The 22,135-nt window shown below is 36.4% G+C and overlaps 1 protein-coding gene across 1 annotated transcript in view; it reads right to left on the bottom strand.

Moving 5' to 3' along the window:
- The window catches only part of Nup133 (nuclear pore complex protein Nup133), a 390,085-nt gene that overhangs the window by 75,049 nt on the left and 292,901 nt on the right, over positions 1 to 22,135 (bottom strand). The window contains exons 22-25 of the mRNA XM_090386292.1: positions 13,929 to 14,069; positions 6,938 to 7,142; positions 6,585 to 6,718; positions 1,018 to 1,057 (exon numbers count right to left, since the gene is read on the bottom strand). Coding sequence (XP_090242418.1) covers positions 1,018 to 1,057; positions 6,585 to 6,718; positions 6,938 to 7,142; positions 13,929 to 14,069 — 520 coding nt within the window. The remainder of the gene's footprint in view (positions 1 to 1,017; positions 1,058 to 6,584; positions 6,719 to 6,937; positions 7,143 to 13,928; positions 14,070 to 22,135) is intronic.

Below are 22,135 nucleotides of genomic sequence, written 5' to 3'. Positions count from 1 at the left end.
TCATAATTCTCTAACAGATCAAGACAGATCATTCCATTAATTGACTTTTTAGATAAAAAAAAAGATAAATAAACCAAAAATCTGATCATGACAAAGCCCCCACAAGACCACACATTGGCCTTTGGTCTATTACACATTGCAGTAAATTTACAGATTCCTTGAACTTTTTACATCTGTGCATAAAAGGTTGGAACACTTTGTGGATCCTTTCTAAAAATTCAATGACAATAATGTTGAGCCTGAATTGGCGAATTTGTAGCAGCAAGCCACAAAACACATTGTGCTTTCCTTTGAAGTGGCCATTTTGTTTTGTGCCACCTTCAAACAAGTGATCTATGAAGTAAGGAAAACAAACTTTTTGAATTATTCTCCAAAAACTACATTTTTAATTTATATCAGATTAAAAGTTATGGAAATAATAGTTTTTTTTTGGACATTCTATATTAGAAAGATAACATGGGATAATACTATGATATGCTTGTCCATTTACTGCAAGTCAAGAGTAATTTTTGGAATGTCTCTTAGGAAAATAAATATATATTAAACCATGTAATAATATCATTTCAGGAGATATGGATTGGATTGTGTTCTTTGTATATTCAGAGGAAGCTTTTTTTTTTTTTTTTTTTTTTTGTTAGTTATTGGCGCATCACCTTCCTTGGGAGGGCTATAATGCACCTCCCAAGGATTTTGTAGGACTCTGATTCAAGCCTGAGGCGGGATTCGAACCCGCAACCTTTGGGTTGCCAGGCAGGCACTTTACCCACCCGACGTATATTCAGAAGTAGCAATTAAAATATAAGCAAGAGATGTGCATTCCTATAATAGTGATTTTCAATCTTTAATCAAGAGTCAGTCACTGCTGAAAACATCTTTTCATACAGAAAGCAAATTAAGAAAACAAAACTAGCTCTCCACATGCTTTATAGTTAAGGAAATTACTTCTAAATAAAAAGACAAACTTAGATATAAAGTCTGTTTCGCACAAAAGACATGGCCTTGAGAATATAAACTTACCTTTATCAATGTACCACTTGAAAGCAAAGTCAGAAAATCCCTATAACAAAAAGGTATGTAGTTAATCTTACTAATTTTTGAAATAAAAACAATTTACAATGTTTGGGTAACAAATAAATATAAATTATACAGTTATATTAAGCATTGCAAGATTTCTATTTTGGGACATAACTTCAATACAATGAAAACTCGCCAAAATTTTTAAAAAGTTCTGCATTAATTATCATTCATATTATGATATGGTAAAATGTTTCCTTTGTGTAGGGAAAACACTCATAACTGCATAATACAAACGAAGAAATACATAGGAATTACAACTGTACTTAACTACAGTTAAGTACAATAAATTTATTGTAAAGCACTTACAAAAGTATGCAGATGGTTTTATTCCAATATTCTGATTGAAGTTTCTAACAAATATCTACTTCAATGCTTTCTTTTTTAGTTCCCCAGTTCTCAACCTGATACTTTATTATGGAGCAAGGGCCCAAAGATTCTCAATTCTGTGCTGTGCATATCCTGGGGGAGATTTTTCGGTCACACAGGCCTTGCAGTTACCTAGGCCCTATAATAAGATTGTCCTTGGTAAACAACTACAAGTAGATGAACTCCCTTTTATCTAAAAATTTTTATTCTATTTTAGTTAATTTTACAAATTTCTCGCCAATTTTACCAAACAATTTTAATTTTTATAAATTTCACAAGCAAATTCTAAAACTAGCACAAGAGTAACAATTTCAGAAGCTTTGCAACTTTCCATTAAGTGCTTTCCAATAAATCCCTTCAAATTCAATGCTACATAGTATATTTACATATAGTCATAACTACATTTCAATGCAATTATAATCACAAAAATTAATTGGCCAATTTCACTTAGTCATTTTCAATATTTACTCAAATAAGTGCATAAAAATATTTTTACTTAATTAAATATAAACGATTAGTAGATAATATAAACAATACTAATATTAAATATAAATGACTTAAGCCAATATATCATAAATGGATCAATGCTAATGGAATCCATATTGGCAATCATTAATCAGATGAAGGGCTGAGATAGTTGAACACATTTGCTACCATATGCATTTGAGGGAGCACATTCAGCGTGCAGTAAGTTTCAGAATTTTGAGAAATAACAACACATTGCAAAATCTTCATCATTCTGCAAATTTGTAAATAGTTGAAAAGTAAAAGTTTGGAATTTGTAACTAAAAGCAAACAATTACTGTTGGGCTAAGCTGAGTTGTAAATCTGAACAAAAGCCAAAATTTTATCAAAAGTTTATTCTATGTACATAAACTAACCTTAACACAAGCAAAAAAAAAAGAAATAAAAACGTGTTCCAATCTATTTAAAAAAAAAAAAAATGCTGAGAGTAATATATAGCCCAGAGTTCAATTAGTGTGTTGACAGACTTGAGCAGTTCATTTCACTTTTACAACTATTATAATAACTGCTTAAGAATGATTGCCCATATGCGATACGGCACACTGGGTGCTATGCTGTAATGCTCATATGCATTACAGCACAACACATAGGGTATCACTGGACGTTTATGTCAGACACAGTGAACGGAATTCACAATTACTTTGGAAGGAGTAGAGGTAAGTGCAAGTACAACATTGGTTGGTTGTGTTAGGGTTTAATGGCACATGGACTACTTTGGTCATAATGTGCCAGTTCACGCAAGTGCAACAGGGTGATAACTGGATGGAAAGGATTTGTCACCCTTTTTTAGAAACTTGCTGGGTATGAGCAAATTTAGAAGAACAAGGAAAAACACCAGTCGAATAAAAAAGTAAAAAAAAAAAAAAAAAAAAAAAAAAAACAATAAAAAACAGGAGCACAGGTTTTGAAAAAAGTGGAGAAATGACACCAGGGCCTTGAGCTTTCTCTTGTAAAAAAGCTCAAGGTTCTGGTGCCATTTCTCCACTTTTTTCAAAAAATTTGCTCCTGTTAAAATGACACCAGGACCTTGAGCTTTCTCTTGTAAAAAATCATTAAAAGTGGAAGGCAGTTGTATGTTTTTTGCATTTTGTATTAACATATAAACAAAAAACAATATAAAAGAACACAACACAAAAGAATGATCCTGCAGTTCATAAAAGGTTACTACAGTGGATTCCAGTTATGTGGGCCACTGGTTAATTGGGGCAGCCATTTATTTGGGACAAATCTTAAAGAACAGAACCTAATCGAGAAAATAGCCCGGGTTTTATTTGCTTAATTGGAACAACATGCCATTTAAATTGGGTAGGAGACCACACGCTCTTGATTACCCTATGATTGTCTCCGACCATACCACGTAGTCCGGTCGGATTTCTGGACATCACAACCATAAAACAATAAAAACAATTAGCAGTTTCCGGTTTATTGGGCTTTTCTGTTAGTGCAATCTATAATAAACAGATATTAAACTCGAAGTTATTGAATTTGCCGACACCTGGAATTGTGTAGGTTTTTACGTTATTAAGGTGAAATGCGTTTCCCCTTCCATGAAATCTTCAATTGTATAAAAAACATAAATAAATTTTCAGAATCTTCTTTTCATTCCTATTTTTAAACTTCACAACTTGTTACTCCGTTCTCACTTGCACGTATCATGTTAGTAGCAATTTGTGCGTGCCATGTTCTTTGTTATTGATTGCTTATCTTTTTTTACTGTTTTAAATTTTACCCCCCCCCAAATGTCAGTGAACAGAAATATCAACTAGTTAGTATGTACATATTACAGTATGTATTAATTAAGCTATGCACATAAGTATAAATTTATTTTTATTTTGCTAACCTGAGGAAAATATTCTTCCAATTTTCACATATTTAATTTTTTAATTGGTAAGGTAATAAAGTGTAAATTTGTGCTTAATATATCTTTACTTCCATAGCCCGTGAATAATATTCCTCCTATTTTCGCTTATTAGAATCGCTGTTTAATAGAATTAAATTTCAATTCACAAATGTGATCACAATGACTGGCACTTACTACATATCGTACAGTGAACATACTTTACTATGTTGAGTCCATCGTAACATTGTTTGATCATACAGAGAATCAATCATAAAGCGAAGTTCACTATTTATGTGAACTTCGCATAACTGGGGCAGCCACTTAATTGGGCCAAAATGCACTATCCCGATGTGTCCCAAATAACTGGAATCTACTGTATTTTGGGACACATCAGTACACAATATATCTGACAGAAACACTGGAGAATACACCGCTGTAAAGAAAATAAAAACATTCTGTTAATTTGCAGTGTCTGAAATTGTAAGTTAAATGCATCATACTTAGGAAATTTGCTGATATTTTTGAATGATTTGAAAGAACCAAATCATTCAAAAGGTAAGAGAATTCTTAATCTGCAATGTTATTGAAAAGTGGACAAACAGAGAAAAGGGAAGGCAATTGTCAATATCTGATTTTCAGAAAACAGATTTTTTTTTAAAACCCAGAGTTTTGCCTTTAAATTAAATTTCACCAATAACATATCAATTTTATATTAAAATACACCCACAGGACTGTTTACCAGTGCAACATGCTTTCAAACATTTGTGCACCTAGGATTTTTCTATCTATGAACTTCTATTTGGATTGTCTGTTAGACACCACTTCAGGGGAGATACTGCTGCATACATTGTCCTCTTCAGAAATACTGTGTCAAAGTTCTGTTTATAAAAATGACCCTGCTATTGAAAATTGGCTATCAAGAGCACTTCCGAAGTTTTACCAGCAAGAGAAGTGCACCCACAGGGCAATGGAAGAGTCCATTGCCCTGTGGGTGCACGATGACCATGAAGGGATGGACATGTAACCTGGACCATTCAGAGATGAGTCTAGATGTATCAGAGGTCCCAATGTGTGCGAGCTGACCATGCCCCATTACCGACTGGTCACCTGCCTGAACAATTCCTTGTTGACATGAGTACATAGTTTCGTGCAGTTTCTGCCAGATAGGCACCCTCCTGTCCGCTCGAAGTAACTGGAAATGGGACTCATCAGAGCAGGAGACCCGTCTCCAATCATCCAAGGTCCAGTGCCGATGTCCTTTTGCCCAGTTGAGGCTTAGAGTCCTGGGTTGTGGTGTTAGCAATGGGACTCTGGTGGGTCGGTGACTCCCATAACCTATTGCAGCTAATGATTGCCCGATGGTCTTGGTGGAAACATTTCTGGCAGCTCCCTCGTTGAAGTTGGCAGCAATTTATGCCACTGTCGCTCTCCGGTTGGCTGAAACAATGCGAGACAGATGTCAATGGTCACATTCATCCACCACCATTCTCCGCCCAGAGTTCTGTCCACAATAAGATGTTATTCTGGAAATGGCATATTCTTGATACACTCTTGATACCGTTGAATGGGGATAGTGCAATTTCTGTACCATCTCTGCGATAGAGTGACCCATGCGTCAGCACTCATTATCATCCCTCTTTCAAAGTCAGTTAGCTCATGATGTTTATCCATACTGACATCGAATTACAATCTATGTAAATGCAGTGTACCTATATATCTGCCAAGCGGTGGGTTCATCCACTAGCAAGAGGGGTGACAGCGTCTCATTACCCAGGAACCAGGTATCCCATGAATTCTGTCCTTTCAGTATACTTCATTTTCCTCTAGCAATGCAACAAACACATTATGATGCCCTCTGAAACATCAGAGGTAACATGTATTCGAAAAATATGGGTCCAACTATCTTTCTTCAAAATATGCCACACCAAACACTGCTTTTTTTTTTTTTAGGCATGTAAGGGGTTTTGCGAAAAAATGTGCACATTTTCAAAACTCCCTATTCTCTAATTTTGACTGCTGACATAGCTGCCAAAGTGAAACTAAGCTTTGTCAGTGAAATAAATTTTATCCAAATTTCAGTAAACTTTTAGACCAGTGACACCACCATAATCTTTTAACATTATCCTGAAATTGAAGCTCATGCATTATGTGGATTCAGTATTGATAAAGTTTTGGGTGTTTTCTTACAGTGAAACGAGCTGAACCAAGTGTTATCCCCTTCTGCTGAGTTTCTGTAGAGATTTGTTTAGAGATTGAAATTTATTGTTAATGCTGTCTAAAGTGCCATGTGTATGAACAATTCTTCTTTCACATTCCTTATTCCCAATTAATCCAGGCTCACGAAACTTCTTTATTATTTTGACAAGTGCAGCTTTGCATATATGGTTAATTTTACACAATTTTTCCAATAAATTTTTGTTGACATTCACTGTAAGACTTCATTTCTAAGTAAGATTCCACTAAAAAACATGTTCAATGGTATACAGCACAACTGTCACAAACTCAACACTTGAAATGTAAAACGGTCAATTAATCCAGTTATGCAACATCCTCCACTAGTGCCCTCACATAATTATAGCAATGATCGTTACTTGGTAGCCTTGTACTTAATACAAATAAAATGGGATTTAAAAACAGTTTACTTTTAAAATGAAAACCCTGTATTAGTGTTTTTTTAGGTATACATGCATGCATGCACACAACCTGGAACAGCTTACATAGTTATGTTAAAATTAAGGATCAGATGGATTAAACAGTTTAACTATTGAGTACATACTTGGTCAGCAAACTGTAATGTATATCGTTGTAATCTTTCTTGATTATCAGTTAGTTCACATAACTGTACAAGAATATCGAAGTCACAGTACTTCTCTGCAAGAGCTGCTGCTCTTTCATATTGCTCCATTTCCACTGTTAATAATGAAATAAAAAAATAACTTTCATTATTTTAAATTTCTTTCAAAGATAACAGAAGACAACAGAATGTAATATTTTTAAACACTAGGAAGAAGATATTGTTCAAATTAATGATCAGAAGCTGAAGAATAAAAAGCAGAAAACAGAGGTTAAAACATTACCAGCAAGGAAAATAATTAAATAAATAAAATAAGGAGATAAATCAATTCTTACACAAAGGATATATGAGGTCATGTCTATCCTGTTGATACTTGGCCTGTAAGATTTGGTAACGTTCTTCCTTATCCTTAATCGATTCAAACTGACTTCTATAGCCATCCAAGACAATATCAACCAAATCTACTAACTGCTGAAATAAAATCCCATTTAAGTGAATATCATTAACCATTTTGAGGGCATTTTCCACTGTAATGTTGTGCTGAAAGATAAACAAAACATAGTTCAGATCCTCTGATAAAATTTTAATTAAATAACATTGATAATTATTTCATTAATGCTAAAATTGTCAAAACTGTTTTTACACAGCTAAAACTGATTTTGAATTGCTATTAATATTCAAAAGCTTTAAAAAGTAGTCATTCTATCCTTGAATGGTTTGACCTACAAATATACACTCCCCAGAAATATATACAGACAATCATTTTCATAGTCCATTGGACCTTCCCCAATGAACAAGTAACTCCGAAAGGAGTGGGGAGGATTTTTTTTTTTTTTTTTTAAGCTAAATATAGATTACAAAGGTTTTCATGAAAGAAAATATTTGCCAATCTGTTCTGTGACTTTGTGTGTTCACGGAAAATTTCAGGTATGTACCCATATTCTTCTTCTTTGAGGTTGTTGAAGTTTGGAAGGTGAATGAAGATAGTTACTGTTGAGAGAATCAAGCACCATGCAGTTATTGAGAACTACCTTCATTTAAATGGTATTTCGCTGAAATAAATTATTATTAGCTATATGGTGCAAGGAAGTCTGCAGCTTATGCTGCACCAGCAAAAAATTCCACAGTTACCCTGAGAGAGAGAGAGAGAGAGAGAGAGAGAGAGAGAAGTAGAAAGGAATCACCAAGAAAGAAAGAGAAGAATGATGATATCCAGCCTCAGAACCCTGATTCAAGAAGATATGCAGCAAACATTAGGAGAATCTTGTCCTTCATACACCACAGTCAAAAACTATGTTGCAGAATTTAAGTGTAGACATACAGTGTTGAGATTGGACCCTGCAGTTGGAGGCCTGTTACCATGTTAATACTTGAAAATGTGGATGCCATTCGTGACCTGATCACGCAAGAATGCAGAACAACATTGAAGCATACCGAAATAACATTCAACGTCTCCTATGAGCAAGCTTGTGATATTGTGATGAATGTTTTAGAAATGAAGGAAGGTTTCTTTGAGGTGGGTCTCTAAACCAATGAATGCAAGTCAGAACAGAGAAAGAGTGAGGTGCTGTCATGAGATCCTGCAGCAATTTGAAGCTAAACAAAGCTTAGTTTTGGGGAAAGTATGTGATGAAACAAGGGTGAACAACTTTGACCCTGAAACTGTGGAAGCATCCCTCTTTTCCCCTTCCTAAAATGTTTCAAGTGGCTGAGAAAGTCGTGGCATCCATCGTCTGGTATGCAAAAGGAGTGATCGTCGTTAATTTCTTGGAACAAGGTGCCACTATCAATGCCCATTATTATTCTAATCTATTGAGATATTTCTGTGAGGATGTTGTTTGTTATTTGGTTTTTAGGAGCATTAGCAACTAAGACCATATTGCTCCGGGAATATGCGGTGGTCATTCTCTTGACCTTTCCGCATCCTCCGTATTTGGTGGTGATGGGCTCGAACCCCAGTGCTGCTGCTCCTTCCCACCTGGCTATGGAGGCGCCATTTCCGTGAGGAATTAAAGCTCAAGAGTGGCAGGAAATTCGACAAAAGAGTCATTTCGCATCAAGACAATGCATGGTGCAAACACAGTGTTTGTAACTCAGACAACAGTGTGAGACTGTGAGTTCAAGCTAGTTTCTATTCCCAAATTTCAAAAAGGACTTGAAAAGACAGAAATCTGACAGTGACAATACTGAGATGGATGCAGTCAACAACTGGTTTGAGTCAAAACCTGAATTTTATCTGAGCGGGTTATGAAAGCTACTGAATAGTGCCAGAAATGTGCATTGACTTAAGGGAGGAGTATGTTGAAAAATAAATGGGTTTTCACAACTTTCCAGCATTCCTTCTATGAGAGGCTACAAACTTTTCAACCTCTCTTCGTATATAAGGAGGTGTATGAGCCAAACAGGTTAGTTGCTCTTTTTGTGGCATGTGGAGCTGAGCACATTAATTTTGAGAGATTGTTATTGATGACATCACATTGTTGGTTTATAATTTGTGCAACTGCCTATACAACCTACACCATTCAAAGTCATCCATCTGTGATGTTATCATGAAATGGAAGCATGACACTACAAACCAGCATCCAGCAATGCACAGCAAGGTAACAGAAACTCAGAAAGGTAGTATAGCATTCCAACTGACAACTCTAAGAAAATGCAAGGTCTTAACACTTAGGAATAGCAACCCCAAAATAACTTATACATTTGGTGGGATTGAGTTAAAAACAGTACAGGAAGAAAAGGATCTGGGAGTTACTATACAGGCAGATAAGAAGTATTATGAGCAGTGTAAAGCCAGGAAAGCCTACGGTGTCCTATCAATGATTTATTAAACAATATCCTTTACAGATATGGAGATCACAATCCCACTGTATAAGACAATTGTGTAAGCCTGAATTTGGAATACTGTGTCCAAGTATGTAGTCCTCAATTGAAAAAAGACACGAGCTTCTTGAAAGGATTCAAAGATGGGCAACTCGCATGGTGAGATCGGCAAAAGGACGATTGTACGAGGTAAGAACTTAATTATGTGGGCCACAGAGCTTGGCAACCAGGCACTTCAGAGGTGATCTGATTGAGGTTTATAAGGCTCTGAGAGGGGTTAGTAAAATGAATGAAGGTAGAATTTTCACTGTTATAAAGAATTCCAGATCATGGGGACATAAATTCAAATTACAGGGGAAGAGGTTTAGACTAGATTGTAAGAAGTTTTCTTTCTGTCAGTGAGTTGTTGATCACTGGAAAAGTTTCTTCTGTAGGTAGTTCAAGCTGACAGTTTGAAAAAATTCAAAGCTCAACTAGATAGTTACCTACATACATAAGGAGGAAGTGCATATTTTATATTTTCTTATCTACTTTCTTCCTTTTCTTTTTTTTTTTTTTTTTTTTTTTTTTGGCCAGTGCAGCAGAAGCCTCTTGCTTCCTTGCACTATATGGTTAATACTAATTTTAATCTCTGAAAAAACATCAACCAGGAGTTTGGCATCAACGGGGGTTGAGATCTGTACAAACACACACACACAGCTCCTAGCCTGTTTTTGTGACACCACTGAGAGAGGTACTAGGTCTCTCACACAACAAATCACATAATGTATTAATAAACCCTGCTCCCATCTGTAGTGTATCACAGTCTCTCTCTCTCTCTCTCTCTCTCTCTCTCTCTCTCTCTCTCTCTCTCTCTCTCTCTCTCTGCCAATATAACAAAAATATAAAATTAAAAAATATGTATCTTAATATATACTTAAAAAAAAAAAAAATGATTCAGCTGCTTTTTTAAATGATTTTAACTTATTAGCAATGGAACTGGTGTTTCTTCTGTACACATTCATAATATTTTCCTAATATTATGAATTCCTAACACTACTTTTCAACAATTTCCAACATTTATTTCAGAGGAAACACAGCATTTTCAGAGTTTGAGTTGACAGTGAACCTTTTCACAGCGTCATCCATGTTTAAAAACTGCCATGTGTCCCAAGGCAAAAAAAAAAAAAAAAAGCTATCGATCATGGGAGTGACATCACTTTACACATGATTCTATATAAAATAAATTAATAGGGAAAAAAAATTAACATTTATTGGGCCAGTTCTTCCATAAAAATACATATTCATATTTATATAACATTAAATGCTATTAATACCAGTGAACTAAGTTTTTCTGTATGTTGGAGAATTACATAAAGTAAGTGTAAACTGGTTAAAACAGCCTTTCCTTTGGTGTCAACTTAGGGTTAAACAGAGTATAACCCTAAGTTGAGACAATCCACTATCACACCCCGTCACAAGAGATGTGATAGTGGATTGTCATACAACGGGCATGTATATTTGACAGATAGCAGAAAAGGCTGGATACTAACATCAATACTGTTGGAAATATTGCATATCAAAGGAAGGCAGAAGATAATGTGACAATTCATTCCAAGCCAGGTGACAGAACTGAGATAAGTGTTGGACTAACAATCATCCAAAAAACACTTCACAGAATGTGTTACCACAGTCATGCAGCTGCTTGTAAGTCAAAGCTATCTCCCAGCAATGCATTCACTGCCTATTTCCACTACTACATAATGTCCAATGCTTCTGGTCTTTCCAAAAATGATGGACACCAGAAATATGGACATTACATGGCAGGGGCAGAATGTGACATGAACACAACTGGGCATGGCATATGCCCAAAGAATGGTTTGCCCACATGGCAAAACCAATGTATTGCATCAACAGTGAAGTTCAGTGATAGTAGTATGATGATATATGCCTATTTTATGTGGTTCACTGGTCATCAATGAAACCATGAATGCAGCAACCTATTGTAAGATTCGGAAATGAATAATACAATACAGAAATGCAGAAATTCTTTGGAGATGGGGTATATTTAAATCAGAATAACAACACTCCATGTCAGAAAGCACAGTCAGTATGACAGTGGTATGAGGAGAATAATCACTGAATGCTATTCCAGAGCCTAGATCCAAATTCAACTGTACATCTTCAGAACAATGATGAAGGCCAAAATAAGATATCCAAGATCAAGCAAAGAACTAGCCTCAGCCTTGCAGTAGGAACTTCATATACAAGAAACTTCTAAAAAGTGTCCCTCGGAGGATTACTCATTTCATTAAAGCACACAGGAGTCACAGTATACATTAAAAATTCATTTTTCTAACCAGCTGATTTTTCTTAATTTTGTATCCCAATACTGTTGTTGTTGTTTGTTATTTGGTTTTTAGGAGCATTAGCAACTAAGGCCATATTGCTCCGAGATATGCGGTGGTCATTCCCTGACCTTTCCGCATCCTCCGTATTTGGTGGTGACGGGCTCGAACCCCGGTCTAATCAAGAAGCGTGTGCTACGCACTGCTGCTCCTTCCCACCTGGCTACGGAGGCACCTATCCCAATACATGCTGAAAACTATAATATCTCTGGAAAGTGCACACAGAATGTCTGTGTAGTCCAAACTAGTTCTTTCCCATATACAATAAAACCCACACCGGAAATCTCTGCCTAGCCTGAGCAGCCATTTATACATTTTTAAAATAAATAGTAAATCAACTTTCCCTCTTATACATACTAAATAGATGCATTTTAAGTGAAGCTACATAAGTGAAAAATTAATCATCTGGTTTAACATTGCTGTGGTAATCATTCTACATTTAACTACCATATCACACACACACACACTAAATTGTAACCACCTAACTAATAATTCGTTAAGTCCTCCTTTTGCCCTCAGTACAGCAGCTATCCAACATGGAATTGATTAAACAAGATGTTGGAAGTGTTCGGGAGGTATGGCCAACCAAGCTGTGTATAATGTGGTCAGCAATGCAAGTATGGAGGTGATTGGTGTATCCAGATGCTTGCTATGGGATTGATATTGGGGGAGTTCGGAGGCCAACTGATATGCTGAAAGTCAGAACTGTGTTCCTCAAAATCATTCCTGCACAACAAGTGCCCAATGGCTTGATGCATTGTCATCTTGGAAGACACCATCGCCATTCAGGAAAAAGTGTAACATAGCAGGGTTTACACAGTCAGCAAACAGTTGACTATAGCGGAGACCACTGATATGTTGTTCCACATGCACTAGAGGTCCAAGTTCCTGCCAGTGAAACATGCCCCACACCATAGAACCGCCTCCACCGGCTTGCACTTTTGATACCATGCATGATGGATCAAGAGCCTCATGTTGTTGATGCCAAATCCATACATGACCACCCACGGTGTGGAGTAAATAATGTGACTCATCCAACCAATACACTTTCTTAGAGTCTTCTAACGTCCAACTTGCATGCTCTTTGCACCATGCGAGTCTTTTACACCAATGAACCTTGGTTAGGAGAGATGTCATAGGGGTCATCTGCTGGTATAACCCATACGTGCGATACTTGGTCATGCCAGATATTGTTCTGGGTTGGCCCATGTTGTATTGGGTAGTCAACTCTTCAACAGTGCTGCGCCTGTTCAAGTCGTCGGACCCGGCGCTCACCTCTAACATCAACCTTTCGCTAACCTTTGCAGTTTTGCCGTCGGGTCATTGTTTGACCATTTTGATGCCAGTCCTGGCACACTTTAACTACAGCGGCTCTCAAACCATTTATGAAATCGAGGCACCAGCTTGTCGAGAACCCACAATCTGTCCTTTGTCAAAGTCCGGATAAATCCTTCCTTTTACCCATCACGCTCGGAATTTTACTACCTACTGAACCGCTGACACCTTAGCTATGCTACGTAGGTTGACTAACTCTGCTCTATCGTACCTCACGTGGTCAATGGGTCACATTCAGCTTTCATCATAATTCAGTGATCACTCGGTGTATATCTTTATCTAAAACTGAATTACTTTGGTTTAGAATGAGTCATTTATGAAATTACTATCATTAATTTAATTAAGTTTCCCTCTCAGAAGTCGAGTATTAAGTTTCAATTTATTTTTGAAACTCATCTAAAGGAATTAAATCAATGCCTAGCATTTCACTGTGAAGGGTTGCTGTACCTATGCTGTGTACTTATCATTTTCTACAATACATTACACATTGTGTTCGATATACATAAAATTTAATGCACCAATGCTTTGAGAATTATTAATATAATTTCCATTATAAATCTTCAAAACATCAATTTCTCAAGACCTGAAAATATTATATGAACATATACACTATTTCTTTCTGTGCAACATGTGAATGCATGTCAACAAATGGAGAATCATGGGCAAAGAGAAATATCACAAACACAGTCTGGATTAAAAAACTTCATTCAATAAACAAACACAAATATGAATTTCATTCTGTAAAGCCCTACATTACCAACTTAATTAGAAATCAACCAACTTGTTTAATAGTGAGAGTACGTAAACCAGAGGATCCTTCTGTGGATGTCCAAGGTATATATTCAATTTCTGGGATATGACTAGGTCTCTTAAAAAGGGAAATTTTACTTTGCCGATATTGACACACTTCTTTAAGTACATCCTGCAATAATTAAAATGATATCAGCATATGATTTGTTGAATTTTATTTCATTATTTAAATTATAAAATTAGACAATGAAATATATAGGCACATTAGAAAGGAAAAATAGTGATCATGCACATACAATAACTTCTTTATCCACAAAAATTACATATATAGTCACATATGTATAAATGTGTGAATGAGATATTTAATGAGGATATCAGAACCAGTATGTTGTGCAGGCTGAAAAATTTGGAATAATTCACACCCTACTTCCTCCACTTGCAATCAGCTAACTGCTGTCCCAACTGAAGAAGCTTTTAAATTTTTTTACATTCTATGACAAGACACAAACTCAGACCTTTCTAAATAAGTGACAAGTAGTGAAATCATTATACTGTAAGAAAGGATGCTACGTAATGTAAAAGCTTCTTAGTGATTATGAGGAAGCAGAAGATTAGTAACTTTATAGTTAGATGGGCATACACACACATTCCTGCAAACATATACATTAGAATGTGTACCACCCCCTCCACAACCTTTCTATTTAAGTGTGTCTCATTCCTGTAAAAACCGTCTCTCCTCCTGATATGATGTTATTAGTGGAACCCTTCAGGGTTCATTGCTGGGCCCATACTGTTTACAATATTTATTAATGATACTGACAGAGACATATCAAGCTTACTGTCTAAATTTGCAGATGCTACAAAAGTTGGTAGGGTAGATAATGACAAGAATCAAGGCATACTACTACATCAAGACCTAGATAAATTAGACAGATGAGCTGAGAAGAAGCAACTAAAGTTTAACACTGGTAAATGGAAGGTACTGCATATGGGCATAAGTAATCCCAGAATAACATACCAACTAGGTAGTACTGCACTTGAGGTGGTGGAGAACGAAGGAGGCTCAGGGGCAATTGTACAGCCTGACATGAAGTTTTCTGAGTAGTGCAGACAGGCTGCCAGGAAAGTTTCTGGTATTCTGTCGATGATATACAGGAATTTTGCCAGCAGGGACAAAGAGCCAATTATCCCATTGTATAGGCAATGATTAAACAACCTCTTGCATACTGTATGTAGGCTGGAAGTCTCATTTTAAGAAAGATATGGATCCTTTGGAACAGATGCAGAGAAGAGCAACCAGATTAGTCAAGAACACAAAGTGTACTTTTACCACAAATGACATCGGTTCTGCAAATTGCAATGCTTAGAAACTAAACACTTACAAGGAGACCTGATTGAAGTGTTCAAGACTTTAAATGGATTGAGAAAACTTAATGATGATGGTATTCCAAATATTTCTCAAACAACATACAAATAGGACATACACAGAAACTGAAAATGGTTGATTGCAGTATAGATGTGCAAAATTTTTCCTTTCAGCCACAGGGGAACTGATTTTTGGAACAAAATACCATCTGGTGTTGTGGAAATGGATAGTTTGAATAAATTTAATGAATAATTAGACATATGATAGGATGGACAGATGACATGGATTCCCCCACCCTTTCTGGTTGATGCTGTATTAGCTTGCAGCTTTGCATTATTTGCCAATACTACTACTAATAATAATATATGTATATTATTTATATATTTGTAAATAAACTTCATTAGCTTGATATGCACTGGTGCTCAAAAAAATTCTATCACTTGCAAAATTCACTGAATTTCTGTGAAATTTGCGAATATATCATTTTTTGTAATAGCATTACCCTACTGCATCATCCAGCTAGCAAGTTCTTTTCGGTGATGTCACATGCCATACATATGTCGCATGCATCATTCTAGTGGCAGTAAAATACAGAGCATATGCCATGATCCCAGTATTCTTTGCTATTGCAATGGCTGAGTTTTCACAATTAACACCACATAGGAAAAGTATTGCTGCTGCACTGAATGCAGAGGGTCATTCAACATATGAAATAGCTAAAAGTATTCACTGTAATCAGTCAACAGTGGCACATTTATTATGATAATTATCAGACACTGGCAGTCTAAACAGAAAGAAAGGAAGTGGATATCCATAAATATCTCCTGCAGTGCAGAACAAATTTCTGGTCCATCTGTGTGTCCAAAACAAAAGATCCTCACTGACTGATCTAAAAACAGCATGGGAGGAGGTCACAGTAGGAAAGGCAAGTACTGCAACAATACACAGACATGCCTTTTCTCATCGTGATTAGTAGCACATTGTCCAAGAGGAAAAAAGCCACTTTCAATATAAAAAAAGGACAGCATATTGTCTAAAGTGGGCAAAAGGACATGCTAGTTGAGCTGAGGATTAGTGTAAATGTGTTATTCTCTGATGAATCAAAATTCAACTTGCATGATTCGGACAGCCAGCAGACTGTTAGACGAGAAGAATTTCATCCTGATTGTATCATCTTCACAGTGAAACATTCTGCATCTCACACGATATGGGATTGAATTTCACATAGAAGAGCTGGCTGTCTTGAATTTGGGAAGGGTACAGTGAATGCTGAGGTGCACAAGGACATTCTTGATACAAAATTACTTCCCAAAAAACCACAGGGTTGTTTCAACTGCATTTTTCAGGATGGGCTCCATGTCATAGAGCCAAAGCCATAAGTGCTACTTCATAAAATTAGCAAAAGTTTTCATAAATTGAAAACGTTTGCTAATTTTAGTTGCACTCTTGCTTAAATAAATGTAATTTATTTTGTTCTCTTTACTGTCCACAGATGCAAAAATAGTTGAAGAATAAATCAATTTGCACAAATAACAGCCTGTCAACAATCCAGACCTCAATTCAACTGAAAATGTTGGAACAAAATGGGTATTTAAGTAATGCAAAAGAGACCAAAAACACTTAAGAGAGATGCAGGAGACAATCTGTAAAAAAGGTAAAGTGCAGCCATTATCAACCCACTGCAGGATGGAAGCCTCCTCAACAATTCATGCTGAGGGAAATGGACCATAATCTGCCACGCTGGTCCAGTGCAGGTTGGACATCTGTATTTGGTACCATGAGGTTTCCCATGAATACATTCAGAACCTTATCCAGTCGATGCCACCACAATGTGCAGCAGTCATCAAAGCATGGAGCGGGTCAATGAAATATTAGTGTGCATTTTGCTATGTTTTTTGGATATAAAGCTGCCTGTCATTGTAGTGTGAGCAAAGTAATGAAAAAAAATCAAGCTTTCATAGAAGTTTTGTTATTATATGAACCATAAGTAACATGCTTTTATTTTGGGGAAAAGTACTTAGTTCGTTGTATATTTACCCATAAGGCATAACAGTAATTTTTTTTGCAGTTAACAGTTTCATATATGTATTGTTATTACTTATGTTCTTTCAGCTATTTCTGAAAGATCAGCTGCCAGTATAAGGACAAACAGCCTAAAAAAATGAAGAGATGCAATTTTTTTGAGTACCACTATATACATCATATAAAAGTTGCAGTTTTCACAATATTAATAATCTTACTTAGTGTGAAGTACATTAATTCTGTGTTATAATGATAAAGAATACCATAATTTATTTACGGAATAGCATTTTTACTGCTTTAAACTAATAACATTTTGAGTATTTAAGGCAGAAATGTCCAATCCATAGGCCACACACACACACACACACACACACACACACACACACACACACACACACACACACACACACACACACACACACACACACACACACACAGCACATTACTTCATATTGTGCAGACTGTGACCATGTAAGAAGCTCTATATTGCCTACATGTTATGCAGCTTCCCCCCACCTTAAAACTAGTATATCACAAATTAGTTTCACATTGAATTTTGAAAATACCATTTCTAATAACATTTGATTTTCCTATGCAGCTGCATAGGAAAATCATGCTTTATGTGTGTCATGCTTTATGTATCTTCCTCAATATTTGACAGTATTATTACACCTATGCAATAAGAATATTATTAGTGTCATTGAATAATAGTGTTGCATTTTTGTTTTTTAATTATTAAATAAAATTAAATTGTAAATAATAAATGTCAATAACAAAAATTAAATTAAATTTTTAAAAATGCAAAACCAGTGTTGAGGAATTGTTCTTGGAACCTACAACCACTTGCCAATGAGAACCCATACAACCTACAAACCTCAGCATTTTATCTGTTTTGGCCATTGGTCAAAAAAAAAAGGTTGGACATCCCTGATACTGGGTCAAATGATCTTACAATTCCTAAACAATTAAATTAAGTAATTATCCATTCACTCACTCACTCACACAATATAACATATGCATTAAGACTCTTCAGATAAAGGAACCACCACTAGATGACAGTGAACATATTATGTATTGACGTAGCATTTATTTAAAGAGATTTAACTACTATCAAGGGTAAAAGTAAAGGATTTTTCTCTCGAAACTGACTATTTTAGGGCAAACTGATATCGTTAACAACTCCAAATTCTAAATGGGAAGTATTCAGAGAAATAATCATTGAAGCTACAAAGCATTTTATATCAACTAAGAGATACTGTTCGAGACTTAGAACTAACTGGACATCAGTGAACTCTGAAACTAGTGGCAAGAAAGATGATTATAAATCATCCTGTGCATTATTTCAATCAGGGAATCTTGTATAATAAATTTAAGAAAGATAGCCTACAGTAAGTACAAACCAGTTTGCAATTAAGCTGCCAAAACCACAACAAGCTAATGAAAATTATAAGAAGTCTTTTACTAAGAAAAGCAGCAAAGAATTCTTTGCATAAATTAACCCTAAAAGGAATGGGCTGAACCATATTTGTCCACTAGATATTAATGGAATAACAACTAACAATACTGTTAAAGTTGTTGAAAAACTGAATAAATATTTTGTATCTTGATTCTATATACAAAATATTCTATAAATATAATAGAGAATTATTATACAGGGTGATTCACTACCAGTGCGACAAACTTGCAGGAGGTGTAGGGGGCACAAAGACGAATCGGAATCACATAGCATTGCAGGGTCCGAAATGCCTTCGTCATGCGGTAGAGGATGTTGAACAGGAGGTCGCATGAACAGCGATCCCGCTGGAAGTCAGCATTTGCGAACCGGTTCCCGAGGCAATAGGATGGACGAGTATTCAAATGTTGAATTGGCCGACATGCACCTTGCGTATGGAGCTGCGGACTGTAACAGGCGTGACGCTCTGCGCTTGTACCAGGAACGTTTCCCACACAGGCGTGCTCCTCATCATATGATTTACGCACATGTGCACAGAAGGTTACGTGAGACTGGTTGTTTCATGAGAGGTACCATGAATCGAGAGCGAACGACGAGGACGCCAGACAATGAGGAGAATGTCCGTCTTGCAGAAGGCAATCCGAGTACGAGTACTCGAGCGATAGGTCAATGATTGGGTATTTCGCAATCCACTGTATGGAGGATATTGTCAACAAACCAAATGAGTTCATACCATCTGCAATGCGTCCAATCATTGGAGCCTGCGGATTATCCACTCCGGAGGAATTTTGCTACTTGGTTTCTTCAACAGAAACGGTTCACAAATGCTGACTTCCAGCAGGATCGCTGTTCACGCGACCTCCCGTTCAATGTCCTCTACCACGTGACGAAGGCATTTCGGACCCTGCAATGCTATGTGATTCTGATTCGTCTTTGTGTCCCCTACGCCTGCAAGTTTGTCGCACTGGTAGTGAATCACCCTGTATAAATACAAAATATACTTGGACAGTTTAAGGTGCTAAATGGCATCTATTCATTTGGTGAATTGCAGAATGAGGGTGAATACATTTGAACTCTGGAATACCTTTAAAGCAAAATTCACAAAGCCATGAATGCATATATACCATTATGAAAATAATGCAGGAGGATGATGGTGAAACGGACGATTGCATGCCTAGCTTGCTGGTCAAATAGAAGAGCAGAAAAAGATAGCATAGGATAGTTACAGAGCAATGAAAAGTACTGAAGCCTATAACAAGTAGAAGTTGATCTGTAACAGTCCTACAGTTAAGGATAGGGAGACTAAGATGGCATATGAGAAAGCACTGACTAAAAGAGCAAAGAATGGGGACAAGGAATTTTTCATGTACATGAATACAATAAAGAAGAAAGCAAATCAGATCGAACCCTTGTGCACTGGTTCTGGGAAAGCCTTAGATAACCCAGCTGCCTGTCTTTACTGATGAAAGATCCTTTGTGTTGAGAAGAGGTTGTGCGAGTGAGGCTGAGCTATATGAAATTAGTCATTTCAAAATTACAGATGACTGTTTATTACTTTCGAGCATAAAGGCAAGTAAGACTTCCAAAGTTGATGGTATATACCTAGTAATTCTGAGGGATAATTTTGTGGGTAATTTTGAGCTAATGGAGAAAGCAAATGAATAGAAAACACCATTATGCCTGGCATTTGTGGATTATGAAAAGGCATTTGACTCCATACAGCATAAGGCAATGTTTCGGGCACCAGAAAGACAAAGCATAGATACCCCCCATATATTACGATTTTGAAGAAAATACATGAGAGGGCTACCTCCTTTATTACACTAGACAAAGACAGTAGCAAATTTAAAACTGAGGATGGAGTTCGACAAGAAGACACAATATCTCTGAAGTTGTTTTCAGAAGATCAGACTGGTTGCAGAAAATAGTCAATGTGAATGGAGAGTACCTAAACCATTTATGATTTGCAGATGACATTGTGATCATAAGCCATGATCCCAAAGAATTAGAGGAAAATCTTAATCAGTTATGCAGAGTTGGTAAGGATTTCAGACTAAAGATGAATATGGCTAAAACAAAAGTAATGATAAAAAAGTATGTCACAGAAAGGGATATAATCATCAAAGGAGCAGTAATTGAAAAGGTGGATTCATATACGTATATGAATCCACCTTTTGCAATATCCCAATTTGTCTGAAATGAAAAATAATGAACCAATGCATACTCCTCATCATGACTTAGGGAAGTGAAACTTGTTCACTCACCAAAAGAATGGAAAAGCAGCTGACAACTACACAGTGAAGAATGGAACAAATTTTATTAGGAATCAGACTGTTAGATAAGAAGAGAAACACATGGATTAGGCAGCAAACTCAAGTAAAGGACATTCTTATCAAAACTAAAGAACTAAAATGGTCTTAGGCAGGACACATAGCTTGAAGACATGATGATAGATGGACTAAAAAAATAATAGAATAGTATCTAAGAGGAGCTAGAAGAAGAAAACCTGGAAGACAACATCGGAGTTGGACAGATGAAATTCAAGAGTTCATGGGTAGTAAATGGATGGCCATTGCAAAAAACAGAAGGAACTGGAAAGTTGCTGGAGAGGTCTACATCATGCAATGGATTGAAAATGGTTGTTGATGATGATGAATTTTGAGGGAGGCCGCCAGGATATGTTTTGAATCTACAGCGTTAATTATGAAGGCATCTTTGGACTCAGAAGAGATTCTTTTGGAGAAGTACCAATGTATCACTAACACATAAAGGCAGTTATGCGAGTGAGTGAAGTCGGTAACTACAGACCAGTTAGTCTAACTTCAGCGGTAGGGGAAATCTTAGAAGCACTAATTAAGAGTGCAATACAAGGACATTTAGAAAGATATGGCATTCTGAAGGACACACAACATGACTTTAAGGGAAAAATCATGTTCCACTAACTTAGCAGACTATTTTGACAGTTACTCATGAGCTGGATGAAGGGAACAATTTCGACACAGTTTTTTTGAATTCTAGCAAAGCATTTGAATCAGTCTCTCATGAGAAGTTACTGTATAAGCTGAAACATGTTGGAATTACTGAAAAGATACTGAGACAGACTGCAGGGAAGAAGGCAGGTTTTGAGGGTTGTGATTAATGGAAATTTTTCAGAATGGTGTAACGTCAAGAGTAGGGTTCCCCAAGGATCAGTTCTTGGACTACTGCTGTTAATGATTTTCATAAACAACATAAATGAAGGGATAGAAGGTGTGATGTCAAAATTTGCAGATGATATAAAGATTGGTAGAGTCATTAATAAGCAGTGCCAAGTAGCACTCCTCCAGAATGACTTGAAGAGACTTCACGGATGGTCAGAGAAGTGGCAGCTATGTTTTAATGCTGCTAAATGAAAGAT

This window comes from Mastigoproctus giganteus, chromosome 1, assembly GCF_048544385.1.
Source record: "Mastigoproctus giganteus isolate SK-2022 chromosome 1, ASM4854438v1, whole genome shotgun sequence".
In the NCBI taxonomy this organism is placed as follows: domain Eukaryota; kingdom Metazoa; phylum Arthropoda; class Arachnida; order Uropygi; family Thelyphonidae; genus Mastigoproctus; species Mastigoproctus giganteus.
The sequence above is the reverse complement of the archived record's forward strand: the minus strand, read 5'-3'. Positions and strand labels throughout refer to the sequence as shown.